Here is a 25,742-nt window from a genome sequence, read left to right as displayed (position 1 = left end):
CTTGTGTGCATCTCCGTCCAAGATTCCCCTTTTTATAAGAACACTGTCAGATTAGGGCCCACCCTACTCTGGTGTGACCTCATCTTAACTAATTTCATCTGCAATGACTTTTTTTCCAAATAAGGTCACATTTTGAACTCGTGGGGGTTTAGGACTTTCATATGTGAATTTTTAGGGGGACACCATTCAGCCTGCAACAGGTCCTATTTTTAGCCTGATATTGTTATATGTTTAGAAAATAACTACTTCAAATATGAAAATGAACTTTCTCTCTCCTTTGTCTTAGAGCCTAGAGATGAAAACATAAAATTGAAACTGGCTTGTAGTAAACATGCAGTAAAATTTAGATAATAAGGTCTTTGTTCAAGTGCCATAATTTACTTCCACCTCATAAGAAAATACAAGTGCCCATTGTTGGGTGTGTACCTATTAGACAGTTGCTGCTGAGTGGATGTTATTAGCCTGAAACCAGTGGGACCCACATTTATGCTGGGTGGGGGGGGGTAGGGGAAAAGAAGGGAGAGGGAGACAGAGACAGAGAATGGAACCAAAACTAAACCCAGACTTCCTGGCATGTAAGTAGTGTTTGCAGAAGGTGCCAAGAGGACACTTTAGAGGCTGTGGTGCCAAGTGTGTGGCTGCTGGGCCATGAGTGCAGCTGCTAGCAGTTTGTGGTCAGATGTCCGGTATATAGAGAGTGGTTTCCAACCTACCTGGTCATCCTTCCCTTCCATCCTGTGGTTTCCTAAGCTTAGGGACCTATTGTCAATTCAAATAAACAGGTTTTAAGTGGTGTTAATTTTTCCCTCTAACCTCTATATTCCTGCTTGCTCAAAATCCATGTTCAACTGTAGGTCACTGTCAACAGTTTTATGAAGACTGAAATTCATCTGGTGAATACCCACCTGTTAGGTACATAAGCTGGCAAGCATTTTGGTGGGTTAGTGCATACACTACAATAGATTATGAAATATTTTGAATTTTACCCCAAGCTTAACACAACATATTTTTTAAATTTTTGAGAGAGAGAGAGAGGGAGGGAGCGAGGGAGAGAGAGAGAGAGCGCAAACAGGGGAGAGGGGCAGAGGGAGAGAGAGAGAGAGAATCTTAAGCTCTATGTGGGGCTCGATCCCATGACCTTGGGATGATGACCTGAGCCAAAATCAAGAGTCGGACACTCAACTAACTGAGCCACCTAGGTGTCCCAACGCGGTATTTTTTCTGTTCAGTTATTTATTCTATGTGGATGGACATTGCATGTGGATAGGACAAAAAGGTCTGTGGCCAGTTTGGGGCATAGACTCTTAGAGTTGAAGGAACCTTATTGGTTTTGTGGACCAACTTCCTACCCTTGTGGATTTTCTCCTACAGCAGTATAATAACTAGCTGTCTAATCTCTGCAAGAATATACAAATCAATCAGGAACTTGCCTGATCCTACTCTCCTTGAGTATTTAATTTTTGGCTTTTACTGACCCCTTTGTAGTTTTATTTTAGCCCTTTAGTTACCAGAAGTTACCACTATTTTCCTTCCCCCTTTGATTGTTATTATTCTCTGTTCTTTTGTTCTTTAATGCCATTCTCATTTATCACCTTCTGAAGCTACTGGAGTTGGTCATTGTTCCCTAGGAACAATTCCTAGAGGTGGTGGATTCATCAGAGTAGAGTGCAATAAAAGTTACTGTATTGTAAACTGAGATGGTTAGCTCAACTGGTTACATGTTCTGTCCCCCAAAGCCATGAATTCTACCACTTGGAAGTCACCTGGAACCCAGCTTCATAATGTGCTAGATTTCCTCACCCTTAAGAGTTGGCTTTTTATAACATTTCTCAAAAACCTTTAATTTTTTGGTATTGTTGTTTGAATATAGTTCAGACTTAACTTGGCTAAATTACATCCCTTCCAGAATGTGTTTTGGCTCAGCATTTCCTAGACCTTGTTAGTAGAACACTGGGCTTGCCAGAGGTGAACAGGATCTCTCTCTTTCACCACCATCCCTCCCTCAGAGGCAGTAGGGATTCTGTCATTAAAAAATTGGGAAACACCGCTTCCAAGTTTCCCCTCTTGCTCATTCACAAGGTACATTTGCTGAAGGTTTTGAGAAGTCCTGAAGTAACTTCCTAGGGCTGCTGCAGCAAATTGCAGACTGGGTGGCCTAAAACAACAGATTTATCCTCTCACAGTTTTGGAGGCCAGAAATCCAAAATTAGCTGTGGGTAGGGCTATGCTCCCTATTGAGGTTTTAGAAGAGAATCAATTCCTTGCTCTTCTGGCTTCTGGCGGCTGCTAGCATTCCTTGACTTGTGGCTGCATCACTTCGGTCTGTTTCTGTGGTCACACGGCCTCCTCATCTTCTGTCTGTGAAATCTCTCTGTGCTTCCCTCTTAGAGGGATGCTTGCAACTGGATTTGGGGCTATCCAAAATAATCTCCACATTTCAAGATCTTGATCACATTTGCAAAGACTGTTTTGATATAAGATAACAACATTCATACAATGCAGTCATTAGGATGGGGCTATGCTTTGGGGGGCCATTATTTACCTACCACAGTTGATCATCTTTTATCCATTTAGGACACACTTCTTAGCCACTCCTTCTTATGCCAAATTGGTTTTCCTTTTCATCAAATATTTATCTTGAAGCTCACCTTTTCTCCTTTTCACAATGCCTTCCTATCTGTCTTTGCTCCCTACTTCTAATTGCTAAGTAGTTTGGTTTATATTTTTAAAACACCTTGCACTCTTGTGTCATCTCTCATTAAACTCTGTGCCTTTGTTGAACTTTGAACAGTGTGGGATAGTGGGCAAGAATCTCTGGAGTCAGACTGTCTGGGTCTAAATCCCAGCCTCCCTTCCCCGGTTAATAGCTGTATGATTTTGGGTAAGTTACTTAATTGCTTCTGCCTAAGTTTCATTGTCTGTAATGGGGGATAATTAGAGTAAATGCTTTAAAGTGTTGTTTTGGGAATTACATAAGTTAATAAATGTAAACTGCTGAAAACACAGCTTATCACTACACTGTCCAAAATTGTAGCCATAAGCCATATGTGGCTATTGAACAATTAGGATGTGGATAATAGAACTGAGGAAATGAATTTTTTAAATGGAAGCAATATAAAATAAATTTTTGTTAAACACAACTCTCTTGTTTTGGTTAGGATTACATTTCAGTTTAACTGGTGTATTTCACACTTAAACACACCACTGATTTTGTTGATGTCACCTAATTTATTCACTTGGAATGATTTTTTTTCTGTGTTCTATCTAACATTGTATTGCATTTATTTGAGTATTTTATTCAGACAGCAGGACTTAGTGATACATGTACCTCATCATTGGTAATTAAATTGAAATGTTTATAATTTTAATTAAAATGTAATTTTTCCAATTAAAATAGTATAAACCAATTTTAGAATTCAAATCAAAGGCATTTACTGCTGCAGAATTGAGTGCAGACATAGAAACTATGTCTTCAGAGCAATGAAGACATAAGAGACTGGAAATTCTGTGATTAATTTGCAATTTGCTCTGCCAGAGCAAAACAGAAAAACTGTTGTGTTAAAAAATTTAAGGAAAATAAACCGGGTAATATTAAGAGATTAAGATTTGATTAGAAGTTTCCTCTCAATGATGATCAAAAAAGAATTAATGCATTTAGTTGCCTGAAATCTGAATTAAATATCCAGTACATTTAAAATTTTGGTAGGATGAGCGCTTGTCACTTCAGCCATCTAAAATGGCTTAGATTAATGCACAAAAGAGGAAAACAATTTTAGTTGGAGAGGTGGGAAAATAAGTTATTTGTTACTGAAGTTTTATTAGAAAATTATGAGAAAATACAACAATGTATATACACAATTTTAAAGATACTCAATTAAATCACCAGTTGCCTATAGAATACAAGGTCTTTCTAACTATCAAAGATTAGTTTATTTGAAATTTGAAAAATTTCAAGTGCTTTTCTTTATCTTTCAACAAGTTGCAGGGTCACTGCCTAGTTACTACTTTAGATATCCTTTTTCTCAAAGGATTTAAAAATTTACAAAGAAATGATATAAATTTATAGTGAGAAATACCAAATTTGTAGCATAGATATTTTTGAATGTTCTCTATGTCAGAGAAGAATTTCAGATGGATATAAAAAAATTAATTTCTATTACAACAGGTTTCTATCACTTCAGCTATGTTAGGTGAAATATCTGCATTTATGAATTTTAAAATAAGAGACTGATATTTCTTTTATTGCTTCTTTTCACTATATTCTGAAGCAGACTCTAAAAAGTGTCATTGGGGCACCTGGGTGGCTCAGTTGGTTAAAGGTTCAACTCTTGATTTTGGCTCAGGTCATGGTCTCACAATTGGTGAGACTGAGCCCCACGTGGGGCTCTGTGCTGACAGCATGGAGGCTGCCTGGGATTCTCTCTCTCTCTCCCCCTTGCTCTCTGTCCCTCCCCAGCTTGTGGTCTCTTTCTGTCTCTCTCAAAAATAAATAAATAAACTTAAAATGTGTCATAGATAACTGGTTAAAATTTTTCAATCTATACATTCAAATATATGAATCATTGCCAGTTCATAGACCTGTTGAAGGAAATAACAGACAAGGTTGTGATCTTGCGCTCTTGGCCAGCATTCATTGGTGGAGTCATGAATGAGTTTTACAAAGATTGCTGTAATATTTACTCCAATATAAGATTTTCTTTTCTTTCTTGAAATGAAAGGGATGCTTGCCAGATAATTATAAAGAAAATATGGCAGTGTGATTTATGTTTTCTCAGTTTTACCACACTGCTTATGAATGAGTTAAATTTGAAGCTGTAAGGAAAGGAAAAGTTTATTTTTGACCTAGCTAGGGAGGTGTGAGAATTCATGTTGAAATTGAAAATCTTTATAATACAAATAAATAATGAAGTTTCACGTTTTTCTAACATGAATCAATATGTAGAAGATTTAAACTCTTACTAGGATTACATAAACTGGCTATAAAAACCAGAAAGAAAATTGGAAGAACACTATGAGAGTTGCTTTCTGATGTATGCAAATACTCATTTGGATTCAGTGTTAATACTTAAGACTGAGTTAACTTGAACAGATACGGATTTTAAACTGATAGCCTTTTGCTCCAAAGTCAAATCAGTTTTTCTTAAAACAAAGCAAAACAAAACAAAACAAACTGAATCAGTTGTACCAGTGTATATAATGGTTATTAAAGGGAAATTATTTTTTTTTGGTATTAAATTTTCAGAAGATTTGATATGACCAGTTGTTCAATTTTATGAAATCTAGATACAGATCAAGTGCTTCTGAAGAAAATTTAAGTTTGAATTGAGATGTGTTGTGTCAAATAACAGATTTTGAAAAATTTAATACAAAAAAGAATGTATAACATCTCATTAATAATTTTCTCTTAATGTATTGATATAACATTCTGGATATATTGGGTTAAATAAATTTTTTAAAATTAAGTTTTGCCTATTTTTAACTTTTTAAAATTTGGCTACTAGAAAATTTAAAGTTACACATATGGCTCAGAATATATTGCTGCTAACCCATCATAGGTATACAGTGAATGAATGTTAGCATTAATATGATCGCTAATATGATGATGATGATATATTGTTGTTGTTGTATTGATTCCTTGTCCTCTCACTAGATTATAAATTCCTTAGGGGTAAGAAATATATCTTATCCTTCTTTTTTTTAGGTTTATATATTTATTTTGAGAGAGAGAGCAAGAGAGCACAGCATGAGCAGGGGAGGGGCAGTAAAAGAGGGAGAGAGAGAATCCCAAGCAGGCTCTGTGCTGTCAGCACACAGAGCCCTACATGGGGCTCAATCTCATGAACCATGAGATCATGACCTGAGCTGAAATCAAGACTCTGATACCTAACTGACTGAGCCACCCAGGTGCCCCATCTTATCCTTATTTTTATTTGCCATGTCATATCGTGTAGTCCTTTTTTAAAGGACAGTGGATTGATTGCCCCAGGATCTGCTTTTAATATTCCATGTATGGACCTGTGGGTTTTTTTTTTTTTTTCATCTTCAGGATAATGGCATAGAAATCTCTTTGAGTCTGTGAACATGTGCATGCATACAATCACACACACACACACACACACACACACACATACACACACGAGTATTTTGTTTAGTATACTTGAAAGGGAGTTATTTAAACATTCATAATCATAGATTATTGCAAAAGTAATTGGTGCTTACTTTGAAAATTGTATTTCAGTAAGCTTTGAGTTTTTATATATTTTTTATATACATTGAAAACCTTTAAAAAACTGACATTATTAGAATCTTGTTTTTGTTGAAACACTTTTATTTTGATTGAAGTAGAATTATTCAGGAAATAACACTGTAGTTAGGATTAGACAAATTGGCTTCATATTCTGCCATGTTCTCTAACTAGCTCTGTGACCTTGAACAAGGGATTTAAGCTTTATTTTTTTTTAATGTTTATTTATTGAGAGAAAGAGAGAGAGGTGGGGGAAGGCACAGAGAGAGAGAGAGAGAGAGAGAGAGAATCCCAAGCAACGCCTGACATAGGGCACAGTCCCATGAACCATGAGATCATGACTTGAGCAGAAATCAAGAGTTGGATGCTTAACCAGCTGAGCCACCCAGGTACCCTGGGATTTAAGCTTTCTGAACCTCAGTTTTCTAATCAGGAAAAAGGGGGGGATAATATCAGTTGCATTACTAGGATGGTGTGAGAGATATAAATGGGGAAAATGTCTTAGAGTGCTTAGCAACCATAGGAATCCTAGAAATATACATTATTATTATTTTGATAGAAATAATAATAAATATCTTGAAAAACATAACACAACATAAGGTTGAGTTAACCACATCAATTAAAACGTGATCGCTTATGGGATTTTTAAGCAGAGTTGTGGTACAAAAAAAGCCTCTCAATTGTTTCAAATGTACAACCTAAATCTATAAAATATAGTCAGATACCCCCAAAGTCATAAACATTAGGTGAGAGACTAGCTGGGAAACAAATCAATAGTTAGACATTTAAGTATTATAAGATTAGACCAAAAGGTGCATCTGATCAGGTAAGACTGAACTAGAGACACCTGGTTTTCAGTCTAAGACTCTGGAAATGTTGGGAAGTTGGAGTTTGGTGCTGCTGTAAGCAAGGTGGGGAGTTGATTTTCACCTAGAGAATTTCCACTCCTCCTCGTACTCTTGCCCCTGTGTGCCCTTACAAAACTCTGGTCTTCATTCGAGTGCAATGTTGATAATGTTTTTTGTCGTATTAAGTCAAGATTTTAAAAATTGTAGGGTTGAATAAGAACTAAGCTCCACTGCTGTTAGTAAGAGAAAGCAAAACGACAGGATAAAAACGACTTAAAGCGTAAGTGCTGAAGAAATTCAAACTGTCATCTCAGTATCTCACAAAGAGTTCCTTTTATCCCTCTGTTTTTTTTTTAATTTATTTCGAACATTTATTTATTTATTATTTTTGAGAGACAGAAGGAGAGTGCGAGCAGGAAAGGGGCAGAGAGAGAGGGAGATACAGAATAGGAAGCAGACTCCAGCCTCCGAGCTGTCAGCACAGAGCCCAATGTGGGGCTCGAACCCACAAACTGTGAGATCATGATCTGAGCCAAAGTCAGACGCATAACTAATTGTGCCACCCAGGTGCCCCTTATCCCCTCTGTTTCTATGTTAGGGCTGAAATATCTAGAAACACACCTAGATTGTATAGCCTAAAAGGCAGTGACACTGGAGAGAGAGTTGCAAGCAGAGTGGAGGCACATATTTTTAAATATGTGATTCCCCCTCCCCCCCCCAAATGGTTTTTAATAACTTCTTTGGGTGGTAGAACCCAAAGCACAATATTAGCACAATTTAACAAGTAAATGGAGAGATTTCCTAGCCACAAACTGAATGGACTGAACCTACCCACAGACCGGACAATCCAGGGGAATCAACATTGTTCATGGTAGGACCTCTGTGATTTACGGTCATTCCTACAATACTTTGTTCTTTGTCCTCTGCCTCTTAAAGTTAGTTGGCTTTATTAGTTTTATGATATGCAGCTTTCGGGGTAGATGCTTACAAATTTCTCCATTTATACTTGTGTACATATGCTTGAATTTTATCTGTTTCAGTGATTTCAAGTTATGTAAATCACAGTAAATCACAGTTCATATTTTGTATCTTTCTTCAGTGATTTACAATATCTCCAGGGTGATGGATATTCCATGGTCGCAGAGCAGATCTGAAATGCATCAGGGAGCCTATAAGTGACATTTCTGTCATAGTATATATTTTAGAAACAGTCTTAACTAGATTGTGCCAATAACTTAACCCTGAAAGAAATTAGGTTAAAAGAACATTTGTAAATAGTTAAACTCTGCTTGTTACCAACAGTGACATTTTAGTAACAACCTGTTAAATGAATTTGCAGTAAGATAGGGAAAGATAGAGACATCAATATGTGTGTATTCTTTTGTTATTTATGACCTTTTTTTTTTTTAAATTTTTTTTTTTTCAACGTTTATTTATTTTTGGGACAGAGAGAGACAGAGCATGAACGGGGGAGGGGCAGAGAGAGAGGGAGACACAGAATCGGAAACAGGCTCCAGGCTCCGAGCCATCAGCCCAGAGCCTGACGCGGGGCTCGAACTCACAGACCGCGAGATCGTGACCTGGTTGAAGTCGGACGCTTAACCGACTGCGCCACCCAGGCGCCCCTATTTATGACCTTTTTAAAGCTGTAAACAAAAGGACATTTGTTTCGTCTTCCTCCCTTAGCCAGGACACAAATTATAAAAAGAAATGTATAAGGAAGTGTTAATAAATCAGGTAAATACTAAAATTTCATAATTCTTCTCTTTTCAGTACAAAGAAATTTAAAGTTTTTCATTAAGCATGGACTTGAACACTGGACAAAGTATAGCACTGTTTTAGTTTTGATTACCTGTAAAAAATCCTTTCCTGTATAAATCACTTGGATGAATAGAACTACATAAGCGTATACTTTGCAAAGAAACAGGCTTTAATTGTATAGAATGTCACTTTGAGAGATAATGAGAAAGGGAAAAGGAAAGAGAGGAACTCTGTTTTCAAAATCTGTATATATATATTTACTACAAAGAAGTTATTATTTAAGCATGAAGTTTACTGGTGATTTATTATTAACTTCCCTACAGACCTGTCCAAATCTTTATCAATGTATTTGGAACGCTGAGTTATAAAAACTTTCAGTTAGTATATTGTTCTAAACTTGAAAGGAGTTAATTCACACCAGCACTGAATGGCCAGTTAGGTAGATATTTAAAAGGATTTTGACAGGGATATGTTTCTTGTATTTCCTCCCCCCCCCACCTTGATTTCATGCTCAAGTGTGATGATTTATTTCTCCAGGGAAGTCTGCCATCCAGTATAGAAGAGGTCAATATGGTAGTATTTCATAGCTTTTCTTTTATCTGTACAGCCTTGCCACCCTCTGTCTATGACTCATGCATCTACTGGTGTTCACTGATAGCAGAACATTTTGATTAGCTGCACAGGTTACCTGGTTACTGTTCTCAATCTGTCCACGTGTGTGTTTGCTGATGTATGTGAAATGTGGAGGTCTGAGCCAGTGTTGGAGCATAATCCTATCTAGGCCAGGAAATGCCTGGCTTCCCAGATACTTCTCAGAGCAATAGGGCATGGACTAAATCTCTTATTTCCTTCCTGTCCTTTATTCCATAACACCTATGGCCCAAGTGGATGTTTGATATTCACTAATCTGGGACAGTTCATATTGTTAATAAATTGTTTAGTGACCAAATTTTATGTTAAAACATCTGTCCATCATTATGGGGTAATTGATCCTGTTAGTGAAACAAATTGTCATAAATAATTCATTACATATATGTGTGTGTGTGTGTGTGTGTGTGTGTTTGTGTGTAGATTACATATATATTTCAAATTCTTTTTCTGTTTACTGACATCTTGGGCAGGTTACTTGGTCTCAGCTCACCTCAGTTTGCTTATTTGTAAAATGGGGATAATAATAGTGCCAACTACATAGGGTTATTGTGAATATTTAAAAGTTAATGAATGTAAAACATTTAGTGCATGTCTAGCATATCTTATCTAAGTGGTATATAAGCACTTACTATTGTTATTAATATTATTTGTAGTAATAGTAAGTCATGTGAAGACTTTTTTTTTTAATCTCTGAAGGATAAAACCTCAGCATTAGTGAAGAATAGGAGAGTGGGAGAGAGAAAAACACAGAGGTTCAAACTAAAGGAGCTTACCCATTAAAAAAAGGAAAGCTAGTCAGTGGGATACAGTATTCTTTGGGCATACTTATATTCATGTAGAGATGAAAGTTTGGCTCATTCTTGATGTGTCTACGTATTATGTACACCCAAACACACTTTAGGCTGTTAAAAAAATGCCTTTATATTTCCTTTCGAGGCTTTTTAAAACATTTCTGGGACTGTGTGTGTGTGTGTGTGTGTGTGTGTGTTGTAATTCTAATTATGTAGTTAAAAATTGTCTTTCTATACCTTATTAATAATTGTTTCCTTTCTACCTTCTTTTGTTAACCCTTTAATCCCATTTTCCTTAAAGCATTTGTCTAATTACAGAAATTTATTTTACTATGTTGAAGTTAACAATATTACAAATGCTGGGTTGTGCAAATTTAGCTGGAATTCATATTTTGGTGTTTGCATTCTTCTTTGGTCATTAAACCAAGAACGTGCAACAATCATTTGCAATTTGAAAAGAAAATGTATTTTAAACCAGCTAATTATGGGAGTTCTATCACTGAAAATCAGTTAATCTGTCTCAAAATACTTTTTTGAGTAGCTTATATTAGAGAGGAAAATTAATTTTATGTGTGTTCTAGATACTAACAAGAACAAATCAATTGGCAAAATACAGCCTACTAGAAAAGTGGATAAAAAATAGAAAAAATAAGAATAGATAGTTCCTAGAAGAAATAGTACAAACAAAAAACTCTTCAGTCTTAAGACTAGCCAAAAAATGAAAAGAAAAACATCATTTTTAACCTGTCAAACTGGAAAAAAAATGTTTGTAAAATTAACCTTTTAGGTCATTTTTTTTCTTTGTGATATTTTTTCTTCAGCAAATCTTTTTTAAAAAATTTACCATGGACACAAGACTTAACATTACATTCATATGTAGGATTATTGGAGATATCTGGCTTCTTTTTAAAATGTTGCTTTTATCCTAGTTCATGATGGTTTACTGGAAAGTCTGTGTTTGGCAACAGAGCTGCTGTATATGTATATATATGTATGAGGTGTATGTGCAAGCACTTTACACCTGTTTGAAGGGCTCTTTCCCTGGCAAATAGAGGGAATGGGTGGTTACAGGAAGAATATCTTAGCTGCTGGGCACAATAAATTTTTTATTGTTCAGAGTTTGTTGATAGCGTTTCTAGATTACAGTGCTCCTCTCTAACAGGAAGTAAATCACAAAAAGTGAAAGTCTGTTTTTCTGTGGCAGTGGCTTTTATGGGGAAATAATTGTTAATTTTGAAAGACTACTTGGGTAGCTCATGTTGGCTTGGGCTCAGGTTATGATCTCGCGGTCCGTGAGTTCAAGCCCCACATGAGGCTCTGAGCTGACAGCTCAGAGCTGGGAGCCTGCCCAAGATTCTGTATCTCTCTCTCTTTTTCTCTCTCTCTGTCCCTCCCCAGCTTGTATTCTCTCTCAAAAATAAATAAATAAACATTTAAAAAAAAATAAAAGACTATGGGAATTGGGAATTACTTATGTTTTAAATATTGATAATATCCTCGTTTCCTGTCTACCACTCAGTTAGTTTTCACTCCACTGATAATTGTTGGCTGTATTCTTGTTCTTCACTTGGAAGTGCATTAGTGTATTTTACTTGGTTCTCAACTGTAGACATTAGTCCATTCTCTTCTTTTTAGATTTTTTTGTCACACACACACACACACACACACACAGGTGTGAGTGGAGGAGGGGCAGAAAGACAGAGAGAGAGAGAGAGAGAGAGAGAGAGAGAGAGAGAGAGAGAGAATCCCAAGCCGACTCCATGCTGTCAGCACAGAGCCGGAAGCAGGGTTCAATCTCACGACCATGAGGTCATTACCTGAGCTGAAATCAAGAGTTGGATGCTTAACTGACTGAGCCACCCAGGTGCCCCTACATTTTTTTGCAGTAGTTTTTAGTGAAAAATTCTGAGGCCTGGGAGTTGAAGACTGTTTTTTTTTTCTTTCTTTCTATTTTTTGCGTGTAGATTTTGCTACTTCCGTACTGTGTGACCCTACATTAAACATTTAACTGTTTTGAATCTCAATTTCCTGACCTGTAAAATGAGAGAGTTGGATTAATTAATCCCTATGGTCTTTTGAATTCTGTGAGTTTGACAAAGATTTTATGCAGTGATTTGTGTTACAAACATGAGCCAAGTGAAAATACTTTTCAAGTATATTCTGCTTCTGCATTCTTCATATTATGTGGCTAATCTTCCCATTGGAAGTTTTCATTCTAATTCTAAACTGCATCTTCCATTAATCATTGAGCTGTTTGCATTTCTTTTATGGGGAGGTACAGATTACTTTGATATTGTAATTGCTATTAGCTGAAAAGATGCTTATTTTAGTGTAATTAGAATTTGTAGAATTAAAGAACATAAAGGGCAGCATAAATTGGTGTTCTCTCTCCTTCCAGAAGGGATATTCTATTTCCTAATGCTTGAGATGGTCTAAACAAAGAAATTCATGTGTTAGTGGCATGAATTCTTTAGCCCAATACTACTTATTCTGTTCAAAGAAGCTGCCAATTGGTTCTTAGGCAGAAACACACAGTATAATTTAGCATGCAGTTCAGAGGAACCGCTTTGCAAATTGCATACAAGAAAGTGTCCTTTTCATTTGTTCTTCTGTGCTATAAGTGCATCCATGTTTGAAGAGAAAAGAGAAATGCTAGTCTCCTCTGTAGGAAGGTAGACTGCCTGGCACATACGTGCTTGGATGTGGGCTAGATTAGAGGATCAGTCGGTGCTTAATATAGCCTTCGGTGGCCATTGGGAGAAGGGGTTAGCTTTCTTTACTTCCTTCAGCTTTTTATAGTTGTGAAATTTTAGGGAATTTTAATGCTACAGTCAAAATTGAATTGAATTAGAGGCGCCGGGGTGGCTCAGCTGGTTAAGCATCTGACTTTGGCTCATCCAACTTTGGAATCCTGAGTTGGGCTCTGTGCTGACAGCTCAGAGCCTGGAGCCTGCTTTGGATTCTGTGTCTCCATCTTTCTGCCCTTCCCCCCACTCATGTTCTGTCTGTCTCTCACAAAAATAAACATTAAAAAAAATTTAAAAACAAGATAGGATTGGATTAATTTTTGCAATTACTCTTTATTTTTATGGGTGTTTATCTAAAATATTTCTGAATACTCCATGAAAGGTAAAAAACCAGAGATACCCAAGTATAGGGACTATAGGCATCAGGCACACCTAAATCTGGCACTTTTGGTCCTTGGTCATTGGCCCTGCCTCCTTGGATCTAGAGCACCAAACAGTAAATACATCCACAGCCAATCCAAGTCCATCTTCAAACAACATTATACTGTTTCCTGTGTGGAGCATACACCCAAACAAAACCTGAGAAATCTCAGGTGCTGTGTATGGTCTCCTTCCTCTGAGCTCTGGAATGTTCTAAAATTAGTTTACTTAATCAAAACTAGAAGCACTGATTAATCCATAAAGCACTGTGTAATGGAAAATGACTAAATTAATTTGATTTAAAAGTAAACCCATTATGGTCTTTCATTATTTTGTTAGGTTTTGACATGTTTTCGTAGATCCCAGGTGTAGAAGGGTGAGGAAGAAGGTTGTTTTCTAGGTCAAAATTACATGAGACTTGGATTCTAGTCCTGGCTTTGCCTCTGTAGTGTGATATTAGGCAAAATGGCTATCTTCACATGCCTCATTTACCTAAGATGTAGTGGCTCTTGCTTTCCAGGCTGAGTTCTTGCAAGAATAAGATAGAAAATGTTTTTGTGTCTTGAAAATGTTATAGCCATGGTGATTACTCAGATCTGTATAGCATTTAATACAAAATGGAAACCCTTAATTACCTTAATTTGTGCAAAATTAAATGTAAAAGAGTCACAAATGGGACATTGTCTCTCCAATTAAAAAGTTTTCTATAACAAGGATTGAACTCAGGCTGGAATTTGTACCAAATTAATTGTGTTCATAGCAAGTGAGTTGGAAATTTAGTTCATTTAGTTCCTTGTTTTCTGGGGGATTAAGAATCAGAATTTTTAATGTTGGTCATAGGTTCTCAGTTGCCATGACATTTCAGTCATTAGTCTGATTGAAGCCTTCTCCAACAACCCTGTTCTTCTAGAGGAGGCAGAAAAAATGATCTTGTTGGCTTGGCTGACGCCTGCCTGTTTAGATACTGTGTCTCCCTGTGGAGTCCCCTCAGGGGCCTGGGAAGAGGACAAGGGGAGGCCAGCTGGGCTGCCTAGGCCAGAGACCAAGAGCCTTTGCTCTGCTCCATTTCCCACTCATTGTGCAGCCCAGGCCCTATCACTTGAGAGACCTGGCAAGGAAGTCAGGAGGAAGTGAGTGCCCTGCTGGTTCAGAATGTTCCAGTGTGGTTGGAAAGTTTGAGAAGGGCCCTGGGTGAGAAGAACAAGACCTTATTGACAGGGTTCAGGCCCGATCAGGTCTGTTTCACATCAGCTTTCTGAATAATCACAGCCCTCCCAGCCCCCATGGATCTCTAGCACTTTCACCTCTGCCTTTTTTTTTTTTTTGAAACATTGTATGTAGCCATGGTAGAACACAAAGCGCTTTAAATTTTTATTCCAAAGAGGAATTATGAAAGATGAAAAGTATAGTGTTGCCAGCTTCAAAATGACAACACTAACACCAGCACCAAAACAAAACTTCATATTTTGTAGGGTTTTCCAGACTACTATAAAATTATTCCTCTTATTGTAAATGCTTTTTCTATTAAGCTGTTTTCTCATTGATTGATTTGTAAGACTACTCATTATTCTTACATTTCTGTTGGTCTGTTCTAGTCTGAATTGTTCAGCCCTCTTATCTGATTTAGTTTGCATGTTGGGTATTTAAAAACTGTGTAATTGTGTGTAAATCATAAGATTGAGAGGAAAAGGAATATGTTAAACAATTTCTCTTCTCTACATGAGTCTATAAAACAGAATATTTATGTCAAGTCAGAAGAAAATCTGCTGGTGGTTTTAATGAACCACAAAATGTGTCCCTTGTATACCTTGCCTTGTCATCCTGCCTGAATTTATGTGTGACTCTGCATTAATGTAGTAAACACTCTTTTGGCAGTCCTGTCATTTTCAGGACCCATAGGGTGTCTCCAATTCCAGCTTTAAGCCAACTAATGACAATAATAAGACTTGCTTCACTTTTCTTTTTCCTGGAATGTCTGGTAGGAACTTTTGAAGCTCAGAGGGATATTGTAAACTTTTTCAAAGTGAAGAAACCAAATATCCCCAGCTACTTTTGAGTACACAAATATCCAGTAGTTGGAGCCTCCCATTTTTATGTTTAAGTCTGGATAGGATGGAGGGGACCTACCCAGGCTGAAAGCAGGTGGGCAGTTAACAGGTTTTACTGCAAAATGTCTATCCAACTCATATTTTGAGCAAGGCTGGTAGCTTTTTTATAGTACCTCTAGAACAGTGATTTCTCACCTTTTGGTCTCTTAATAGTTTTATTAGAAGACTCTCATACTTCCTTTCCCTGAACCTGGCACATGAAATATTTTAGTTTAAATGACACTCTTCCTTATCTAGAAATTTTTACAAGAGTTATTAAAAGCCAGTCGAGAATCTCTGTGTTTAGTCAGATACCTTCATCTTAATGTAGGGATTAACTGCATGATTTAAGATGCATTCTTTCTATTTTGTAAAAAATAAACATCCTTCTTTTATTTAAAGTTTATGTGTGTGTGTATGCATACATATTCAGTGATAATAACACAAATCTGATTGTGTTTATCCCCCTCCCGCAAAAGTCTTTTGTTGCTGAACTTTCCAGAACCCCTGAGTTAGAAGCCAACTCCCACCAGTGCCTAGAAAGCCTTCTCCCACGAAAGTACTCATCTTCCTCCTTTCCACTATGGTGTCTTTTTTCAATAACATTAACACTCTAGTGCTCCCTGCCTCCTCCTCACACTCACCCTGCCTTCTCCCCAAGTCCCCACAGCTCTCATCTAATTTTTCCCCAGTGATTCCTTTTTTACAACCACCCAGAATTAGTCTGATTCCTGTATGTTCCTGTAGTACCAAGGACTTCTGCTTTGCTACACATATTTTGCATAGTAAAGTGGAAAAACCTAAACCCAAACCATGTGAATCTTAAGTGTCATGTTCTCTCTGTTGCCCCATATTATCTCCCCAGATTTTGTTTCTTACTCCATGAATAGGACAATGATAACATTTTACTGTGCTGCTTTGGTGCTCAAATGAAATAATGTCTATGAAAATGCTCAAGGAATAGTAGAAAGTTGATCATTATTCTGTTTTTACCATCATTATCTGTATTATTTTTATTTTGGTTGCCATGATCCTTAATTTAAGTTCATATGCCTCTTCAGTGCTTTTCTCAAAACTCTCAGTTTTGGCTGCCTTCTCTCCTCGCCATGATGAATCTGACAGTTGTCAATTTTCCTTCCCTTCCCAGGATGGTTCATACTTGGCTGAGTTCCTGCTGGAGAAAGGCTACGAGGTGAGTGACTCAGTGAGCAAGCACAGGCTGGTGGAATCACTTGGACGCAGTGGCCTCCTGCTTCCTCTGCCGTAGTCCTCCTGTGTGTGTTTTCCACTGAAACTCTGATAACAAGTCAAAATCAGGGGAAGAATGTGCCGCTTGGCTTGTAACCATGCCAGCTCATTGTGCTATTTATCTGTTGGTGAGCACTGGTGGCTTCCCCCTGTTCCTTAGTGTTTAACTGCTTTGCACGCTTCCCACATTCTTAGATAAAACAGCAATCTGTGTAAGCTAAAAGCTATAATATTATTAGGGTTAATTTATGATGTAATGTGTTACATAAAAAAAAGTCTCGCAGTGAAGTCACTTAATTCGGAAATTGCACAGAGCAATAAAAACTAAGCTGATCTTTGGCAAGCTTGAATGAAACATTTACACTCAGAGGTTTTTGCTTTCTAATAGGCAGCCATATATTTTATGGAGGCTGAAACTTCTGGGTTTGCTGGCGTCATCATCATCGTCGTCATCTTTTTCTCCTCTTTTGTCCTCTCCTTCAACACTGACTGCTTTCCTTAAAGGAAACCAGAATTTTACATATTGAATTTGATATAACCCCATGTATATATCTTACCCTTTTAAAGAACAATTCTCAGATATATACATCTATGTAAATTCATGTTACACAGAGAAGAAAAACCTATACAGTGACCCATATGCTCTGGGCTGATCTGGGAGTGTTTATGTTAATAAATTTGGATTCTCTGGATTATTCTAATTGTAGGTGTACTGTTTTAAAAAATGTGCATGGTGGGTAGATGGAAAAACAACAGCAAGGAATTTGGCATCTAAATGCCAACAGGATTTGCTGAAAAGGAAACTAACTTTCTTACTATAACTCATAATCTTTTCTGAGAGCCTTGACTTTTAGACTTTAAGAAGTAATAGCAGATATGTTTAGCACCTTCTATTTCCTTACCTAGCCAGCTAGTTTTATATTTTGCAAAAATATCAAAATGAGACAACTATAATTATGAAAGTGTACATGTGCACTTATGTTCATATGCAAAGATTTCCTATAATAATTGAGTGATAAATACATATTCTTTAAATCAGAGAATTTTAGAGTAGATCATATGTAATATAGAAGAGTTAGTTTTAGATAAAGACTGGTATTTATTTAGACCACATTAACTTAGTGCTTTGGTAAGTCTAAAAGGGAAGGATTAGCAGAGAGACTTACTCTGTTTCAGGTGTTGGCACTGGCTGAGAGGTGTTTGGTAGCTAGAGAGGAGTTAGTGATTTGGCTGTGTATCAAGTGAACCAAGAGAAGGAAATTTGTGAGTAAGAGTTGATGGGGTTCAGGATGTGCTACCTCAAAATATGGCACCTCAGCGTATTGAATATTTTAAGCTGAAGCAGTTTGAGAAAATAGTGGAAGTTGGAGAAAATAGAAGGAGTTTGAGAAAACTGTAGAAGTTCTTCCTGTTAATCTTTTTTGGTTTAATGTGGAGGAGGAAAAAATTTTTCCTCAACTCTCTTAGGGTCCCTGTCTGGGTCTGAAAATTAAACTGAGAAGCATGCAAATTTATTTAATGTAAGTTTTACGTGACATGGAAACCTTCATAAAGAAATGAAGATCCAGGGGCGCCTGGGTGGCGCAGTCGGTTAAGCGTCCGACTTCAGCCAGGTCACGATCTCACGGTCCGTGAGTTCGAGCCCCGCGTCAGGCTCTGGGCTGATGGCTCAGAGCCTGGAGCCCGTTTCCCATTCTGTGTCTCCCTCTCTCTCTGCCCCTCGCCCGTTCATGCTCTGTCTCTCTCTGTCCCAAAAATAAATGAACGTTGAAAAAAAAATTTTTAAAAAAAGAAATGAAGATCCAAAGAAACTGTTAAGGCTAGGTATGTTTATGTTAGGTTCGATGGAGACTGGATGGTCGTGGAGAAATATGACAGGTCAGGCAGTATGATGTGAATATAGTAAATAGGGGAAAACTTAACAAGATTTGTTTATTTGAATTCTTCTTGGCATCCCCTTGTCTTCAGAGACAAGGATGCTCCTTTTCTCCAGTTATAGGGTGGATACCTCTCACTAGAGGGTGTCATGACTGTTTCAGGGGAGAAGAGCAGGGGGAAGGTTAGAGTGACTTTCCTGCTTCTACTGTTTTCTCACATTCCTTCAGCTTAAAATATTCCATACACCAAGATGCCATATTTTGGGGTAGCATGTCCTGAACCCCATCATGGTCATTGCAGTTTTGAACAGTGAGGTGATATGTCAGACAGAAAGCTTAAGCTGTGTGGTATTGAAATTTACTTCTAAGGTGGACATGGGGGACTAAGACATGGGTGAGGATGGTGGCAACAAGTTGTATCCACAGCTAGCCCAGAGGAAAATGGAGCAGGGATGGCAGCGTGAGGTGGAGTTGTCACTGTGAAAATGTGGTGGACTAGTGATAGGGGCTAGGGTTAATCTGGATATGGTAGATGGTGAACGGTCTCAGCATGATGCTGCTGTTAGTATTACTAGAAATGGCTGGGAAGAAGACCTGCAGAGGGACATGCGAAGCTCCATTTAGGTGGCTCGTTAAGGAACTAGCAGACTTGAGAAGATGTTCCTAAATGGTTGACAGACATAGAAATAAATATAATGAGGGGCGCCTGGGTGGCGCAGTCGGTTAAGCGTCCGACTTCAGCCAGGTCACGATCTCGCGGTCCGTGAGTTCGAGCCCCGCGTCAGGTTCTGGGCTGATGGCTCAGAGCCTGGAGCCTGCTTCCAATTTTGTGTCTCCCTCTCTCTCTGCCCCTCGCCCGTTCATGCTCTGTCTCTCTCTGTCCCCAAAATAAATAAACGTTGAAAAAAAATTTAAAAAAAAATAAAAAAATTTAAAAAAAAAAGAAATAAATATAATGAGAACCTAGGACTGCCAGGTGAGCTACAAATGTTTTTGTTACGTTGACATTTGAAATTATAAGAGCATATTTGATTATGATAAACGCAACAGAAGGTCCACTTGGCAAATCACAGTTAATGAGAGGAATGAATCATTGAAACAATGATTGACCAGAGAAGGGAGATTTAGGAGTAAGATCCATAAATTGATAGAGGGAGATACTACAGACAGTACAGGTAGAAGGTATAGAGCTACAAAGCATAATCAGAAATGATTCCTCTTCATAGTCCTGGGGAAATATGACTTTTGTAGGAATAGGGGAATGAAAGGGTGTTTATCCATATTGTATTCAATTTTAATAGGCTGCTGTCTTCAATTTTAAGACATGGATATAATTGTAGGATAAGCTATTAAGGGAAATCTAATAGTGGCACAGACTTCATCTTTTTGTGTTTAGGTTGAAGTAAATATGAGGGTCATTTTTCAAAGGGGCTGCATTGGAAGTTTTCCTGAGTTATCAGCCAGCAGCCCCTGGTTGCTCAAGACCATGAGCAAAATAATAGGGCTAGTAAATTGCATGCACTAGGATAAGAGGAGACACTTGTCTGTATCTGATTCCAGAGGGTCAACATCAGCAATTTGGATGAGCACAGACTTCTAACACAGCAGGTTCTCAACCTGTAGTATGCATCAGAACCACCCAGAGGCCCCATTAAGATGCGGATGGCTGGTTCAGGGGTCTGGGAATCAGCCTTTCTAACAAGCCCCCAGGTGTGACTGATGCTGCTCTCCTGGATCTTATGGTTTGAGAACAAGTACAACTAAAGGTTCAAATGAGATCATTTAATCACATGGTAAAGATAAACAGAATTTCTTAAGGTACCTTAATTTGTGGGGCTTTGCTTCTCTGAGCTATCATATTATTTTGAATTTATGCTTTGTATAAGGAATATCACTAGGATCAGAAATAACTGGAAACAATATGCTTTGGGGTAGCAGAGTATAACCCAGGAACAAATAAGCAATGGGAAAAAGAGCCATAGATTCTGTGAATAGGCTTGATAATGAGGCTGAGTTCTTCCTAGAGCAGAAAGGGGCAAACTTTAATTGGCTAGTAATGGCAAAGTCAGCCTTTCATTATGAAGAGGGGGAGGCATGGACTCTACAGAGAAGCAGTAGTCAACTGGAGCAGAGCAACCGGTTGAAGAACAGAGACAGGTTGGTGAGGTAATGATGATGGAGCCATGTAGGTAAAACCAAATCCTATCTATAGAATTAGCACAGCACAGTTACATATATTCCTTTACTTTTCTTTAGTCAAAAAAAAAAAAAAGCAGAGTATAAAAGGATTGGCTAACTTTATATTTTTAAAATTTTTTTTTTAACGTTTATTTATTTTTGAGACAGAGAGAGACAGAGCATGAACGGGGGAGGGTCAGAGAGAGGGAGACATAGAATCCGAAACAGGCTCCAGGCTCTGAGCTGTCAGCACAGAGCCCAATGCGGGGCTCGAACTCACAGACTGCGAGATCATGACCTGAGCCGAAGTTGGCCGCTTAACTGACTGAGCCATCCAGGCGCCCCAGGATTGGCTAACTTTAAAGCAAAGATAGACATTTGCATATGACTTGAAAAGGAATATCATATATTAATAGACTGATTAGTTATTGTTAATTACCTTCTGTGACCTCACATATTAGATTTCTGAAGCAGTGGGCCCTGGCCTTCTAATGTGGCCACTGAAATCCATGCATTTGATCATGCTCTGAATGATATAAGAAAGTAAAGGATTGCTTTATTCCTGGTTCAGTTCTCATTGAGAAGAGACTCTATTTAAAGTTTTAAACTTACAGTTTTTAATGTTGCTTTTTTCTTGAATTTTGCTTAACATTAAACATTAAAGAGAATGAATCACACACTTGCTTATTATTTATAGAATATAGGTGCCATATCATGATGAGGGAAATTCAGAATTGTCAGGTTGTATAGAAATTCACCCTTTAAAACCTCAAATATTTAATTCTACAGTTGTTAAAGTGCAAAGGATAATTCTCCCTTATAGTCTGTCAGCCAGCTCAGAGCCAGGAAGGTGAACAAGGAGGTCCAGCTTACAGTGGTGAGGAAGCCCTTAGGCTTGAACACTGAACAGCCTGTTTCCTACTCCTCCTTTGCCATTGGCAGCTCTGTGGCCTTGGACAAGTCACTGGACCTCTCTAAGACTTAGGGTTTTGTTTTGTTTTGTTTTGTTTTGTTTTTTAGGTAAATGGGGATAATAAATGCCTCTATTTCCTAAGGTTGTCTTGAAGATTTAGGTGAGACAAAAAGATGGAAAACAGTCCAGAGAAGCTCTGTGGGATCTATGGGGCTTTGGTTGATATAAGAGTAACAAGGTGACACAGTGCTTGATGCTGACAAGCCAGGGGATAGAGATTTTATAGAAGGCTCCTTAGTCTAGTTCATTAATTAGCATTAGTGAAAGGTAGGCCTGTTAACATTTCCTAGGATCCTATGCCTGTATTCCTTCTTGCCATGAGGGGAAAAGGAGCATTGACAGAAGTGAAACTTCTTATGAAAGTTTCAAGTGCCTTTCTGTAATCACTGTTAGCAGATAAGCTAGCAACATACTTGTGTACCTATTTTGTACCCCAAAACACAGAAAAACCAGAAAAACAAAAGTCAAAGTTATATATTTAAAGAGCTAAAATATATCTGGGAGTAAATATATATATATATATTTAATAATATGTATATATTTTAAAAGCTAAAATATATCTGGGAGTAAACGAAAAATTTATATTAAATAACATGGTAACAACTACAATACAACATATCGAAATTTAAAATAAGGAATAGGTGAATTGTGGGTTTTCCTTCTAGGAAAGGAATTATAACCAGGGAGTATCAGGAAAACAGAAAGAAAATAGCATATAAGGATTGTCCAGTTGTTATCTGGGAGATCATTTGTTACAACATGGAGTTCCTATGCATCCAATCATGATCGGTGAGAATCTATAAAATAATTTTTCTGGGTGAAAAGAGGCAAAAGTTTTTATGGATTTCATTTTGAAACATACTGAATGTTGGTAGAATGAACCATGTATATATTTTAACTTTACCACGTATATTAGCTGTGTGATCTCAGGCATTGTCCTCTCAGGCACTGTATTATAATCCTAATAATATTAGGAAGATTAAGTGATTTAATGTCTATAAAGAACAGTGTCTGGCACAGGGGTCATTGCCATGTACATATTAGCTATTGATGTTACCTATATTATCTATGCTTTTCAAAAGGCAAGTAGTATTAAACATACCTGGGAAAGCATCCTTCCTTGGCTCCAAGAGAAATCTAGACACTGAAGAATTTGAAATCTAGTGGTTATAATTTTTCTGTTTTCTTGATCAAAATAACAAACATCCTGAAGGATTTGAAATCCAGTAGCAACAATTTTCTGTTTTTGTGATTGTAATAAATAAAGAAATGAGCAAGCATTTCTCTGTTATATTGCCTTATCTGAGTCTAGGTTTTGAAGTAAAATTAACTTTGTTCTGACATTGAGAGAACTCGAAATTTTCTTTTTCATCGTTTAGTTAAATGGAACATAAAATTTATTTGTCAAAATACTTATTTCTATTTAAGACATCGGTTTTTCAGAATTATATTTTGTTTTTGAACTACTATAACATAATAGTGATTTTGATTAAGTTTATATGGAGTCATTTTCAGCTCATTTATCTTTTCAGTTTGGTTTCCTAACTCCTCAGCTCCTTTCCCCCCAAAATCCTTATAAAAACAAACAACAACCATGCATACATCCCTTCTGTAAAGAGAAAGCTGCTAATCTCAAATTCTTAACTAGATTATCCAGTTTGCACACATTTTGGCTTGTCTTAAAGTTTGTATTTCACCTGTCTCTGAAGCAGACAGACTCAGCTTTCATTAGTTCTTAGAATAATACTTGCTGTCATGTATTAAGCATTTGGCAGGTCTTTCTTTCCCTGTATACACATACCAAAAGTTGGGAGTAGGGGAAATTAAAACACATTGTGTGTGTGTGTGTGTGTGTGTGTGTGTGTGTGTGTGTGTGTTATAAAAAAACTTAGTGCTTAATGCTTTTGGTTATAAGTGTGACAGAAAGTCCTATGTTATTCATTTGCTGTGACTTTGTGTAGTTGTCTGATTTCGTACTGAATCCAGCAGTATCATTTGATATTTTTATCAGAGCCTTTAAAGCTTATATGCATTGTGTATGTATAAGGAGTTGCTCTTTGTTTTGGGCTGTTGGAATATGTGACTTACCCAGAATCCAGCGATCAAGAGAAAAAATAGACGAAATCATATTTTTATTATTACTTCATTATGAAAATTCAGTTGTCTTTAGAACATAGAAATTCCTTTATATCCAATGAAATAAAGCTCTACTTACATCTGAGAAATCTATGTTTCAGAAATAACTTGGTGGTCAATACCAATTTTGTTATGTATAAGTATGTATGTGAACTTGATTTTTATTAAACAAAAATTATTTGCTGAAATTGTTTGTTAAAATTGTTTGTAGAACAGTTCAACTTTACAATTAAGCTACAACCTGAAAAATTGGACCATGAAGTACAATAATTCTAGGCTTGATGTGTTATTATCTACTTTCAAATTAAGAAATGGATATGTGTACCCAAATCTCAATTTAGTGTTTCCTAGATTTTATTGTTTTTTTATTAAAATTTTTTAATGCTTATTTATTTTTGAGAGAGACAGAGTGCAAGTGGGGGAGGGGCACAGAGAGAAGGAGACACAGAATATGAAGCAGGCTCCAGGCTCCTAGCTATCATCACAGAGCCTGACGCAGGGCTCAAACTCATGAACCTGAACCAAATCATGACCTGAACCAAAGTTGAATGCTCAGCTGACTGAGCCACCCGGGTGCCCCTACTGTTTTCCTCCTGAGATGTCAATGAAGTTTGAGATATTCCCTTCTTAAAATATTTTCCTTTTTACCAAATTTTCTTGGGTTTAGTTCTTTTGGAAAATAGGGTGGATGAGTGCTTTTCTCTTTGGCTAAAGCAACTAACCAACAGAATTATTAATTGTGGGTGTGTTGTATCCTTTGAAGAAGTTAATTTCTCATGTATGCTGTATAAAATGACGGTGACATTTCTTTCTATTTGAAAGAAAGTCTTATGTGCTTATAATTCCACTCCCCGGCCCCCCCCCCAATTTGGAATATTTGAGTCATGCCAAGGATTAATTTTGGTTTGAAACAGACAGAAAACGATTGAGTGAAAATATAGAAGTGTATTCAGCTGCAAATGAGACTACTCAACTTCAGAAGGAACACTTCTAAAATAGGTGAAGGATTAAAACTGCCACCAGTAGAACTGGAACTTGGGCAGCTGGTGACATAAGCTCATATTAGCATTGGCAACACAAAGGGAGCAATCTTGACACCAGAAGGAAGTGAGACCAAGTCTTGAACAATTTCTCTTATGTATCAGACACAAATAGTCTTTTCTTCGGTATCAGACAGGTATGCATTCTTGTTCCAAGGACTTTATCCCACTGTCACACTTATTATGGTTAAATCAAAGATAAAAATTAAAAAGTAAAAAATCCTTTTTTTATTTGAATTTGGTTCATGTGTTAAATCTAGTAGTATATAAGTCTTGTTCCTAATCTGTGCTGTTTAGTTCTTACTTTTCCACAAAGCTGTATTATAGGAGTTGCTGCCAGATTATATTAGTGCACCCATATATTTATTTATAATGAGGACATTGGAAGGACATGGTGGCATCAGAGCCTCGTGGCCTCATGCTTTGTGTTAAAGAGGCTGAAAGGCAGTTTTACCGATATGGCCTCGCATGGTCTGTCTTCAGTTTCAAACTCAAGAGATATTTTTGTCAGCAGCAGGGTTCTAAGTGTGTGTGTGTTTGGAAAAGGAGACATTTGAGTATCAGTAAGTAAGCATTTGCTGTGAAGTCGCATAATTATCTAATTACTTTTGTTGAGATTGCCAGTGAAAACACCACAGAGAGATGGAGGCACCATGCTGGTGGCTGGTGGGCAGTGGTTGGGGAGAAAGTAAGCAGTGGAACTATTTCTAACAAATTAAAAATAATGTTTATTAAAAAATA

General features: G+C 37.3%; 1 protein-coding gene across 1 annotated transcript in view; it reads left to right on the top strand.

Annotated features, from left to right (window-relative positions):
* The window catches only part of GMDS (GDP-mannose 4,6-dehydratase), a 644,755-nt gene that overhangs the window by 133,215 nt on the left and 485,798 nt on the right, over positions 1-25,742 (top strand). The window contains exon 2 of the mRNA XM_047101621.1: positions 16,697-16,741. Coding sequence (XP_046957577.1) covers positions 16,697-16,741 — 45 coding nt within the window. The remainder of the gene's footprint in view (positions 1-16,696; positions 16,742-25,742) is intronic.

Source organism: Lynx rufus, unplaced genomic scaffold (genome assembly GCF_022079265.1).
Source record: "Lynx rufus isolate CCGP_SWC_20201006 ecotype Redwood Valley unplaced genomic scaffold, mLynRuf1.p SCAF_6, whole genome shotgun sequence".
In the NCBI taxonomy this organism is placed as follows: Eukaryota; Metazoa; Chordata; class Mammalia; order Carnivora; family Felidae; genus Lynx; species Lynx rufus.
This window is presented reverse-complemented; position numbering and strand designations above follow the sequence as displayed.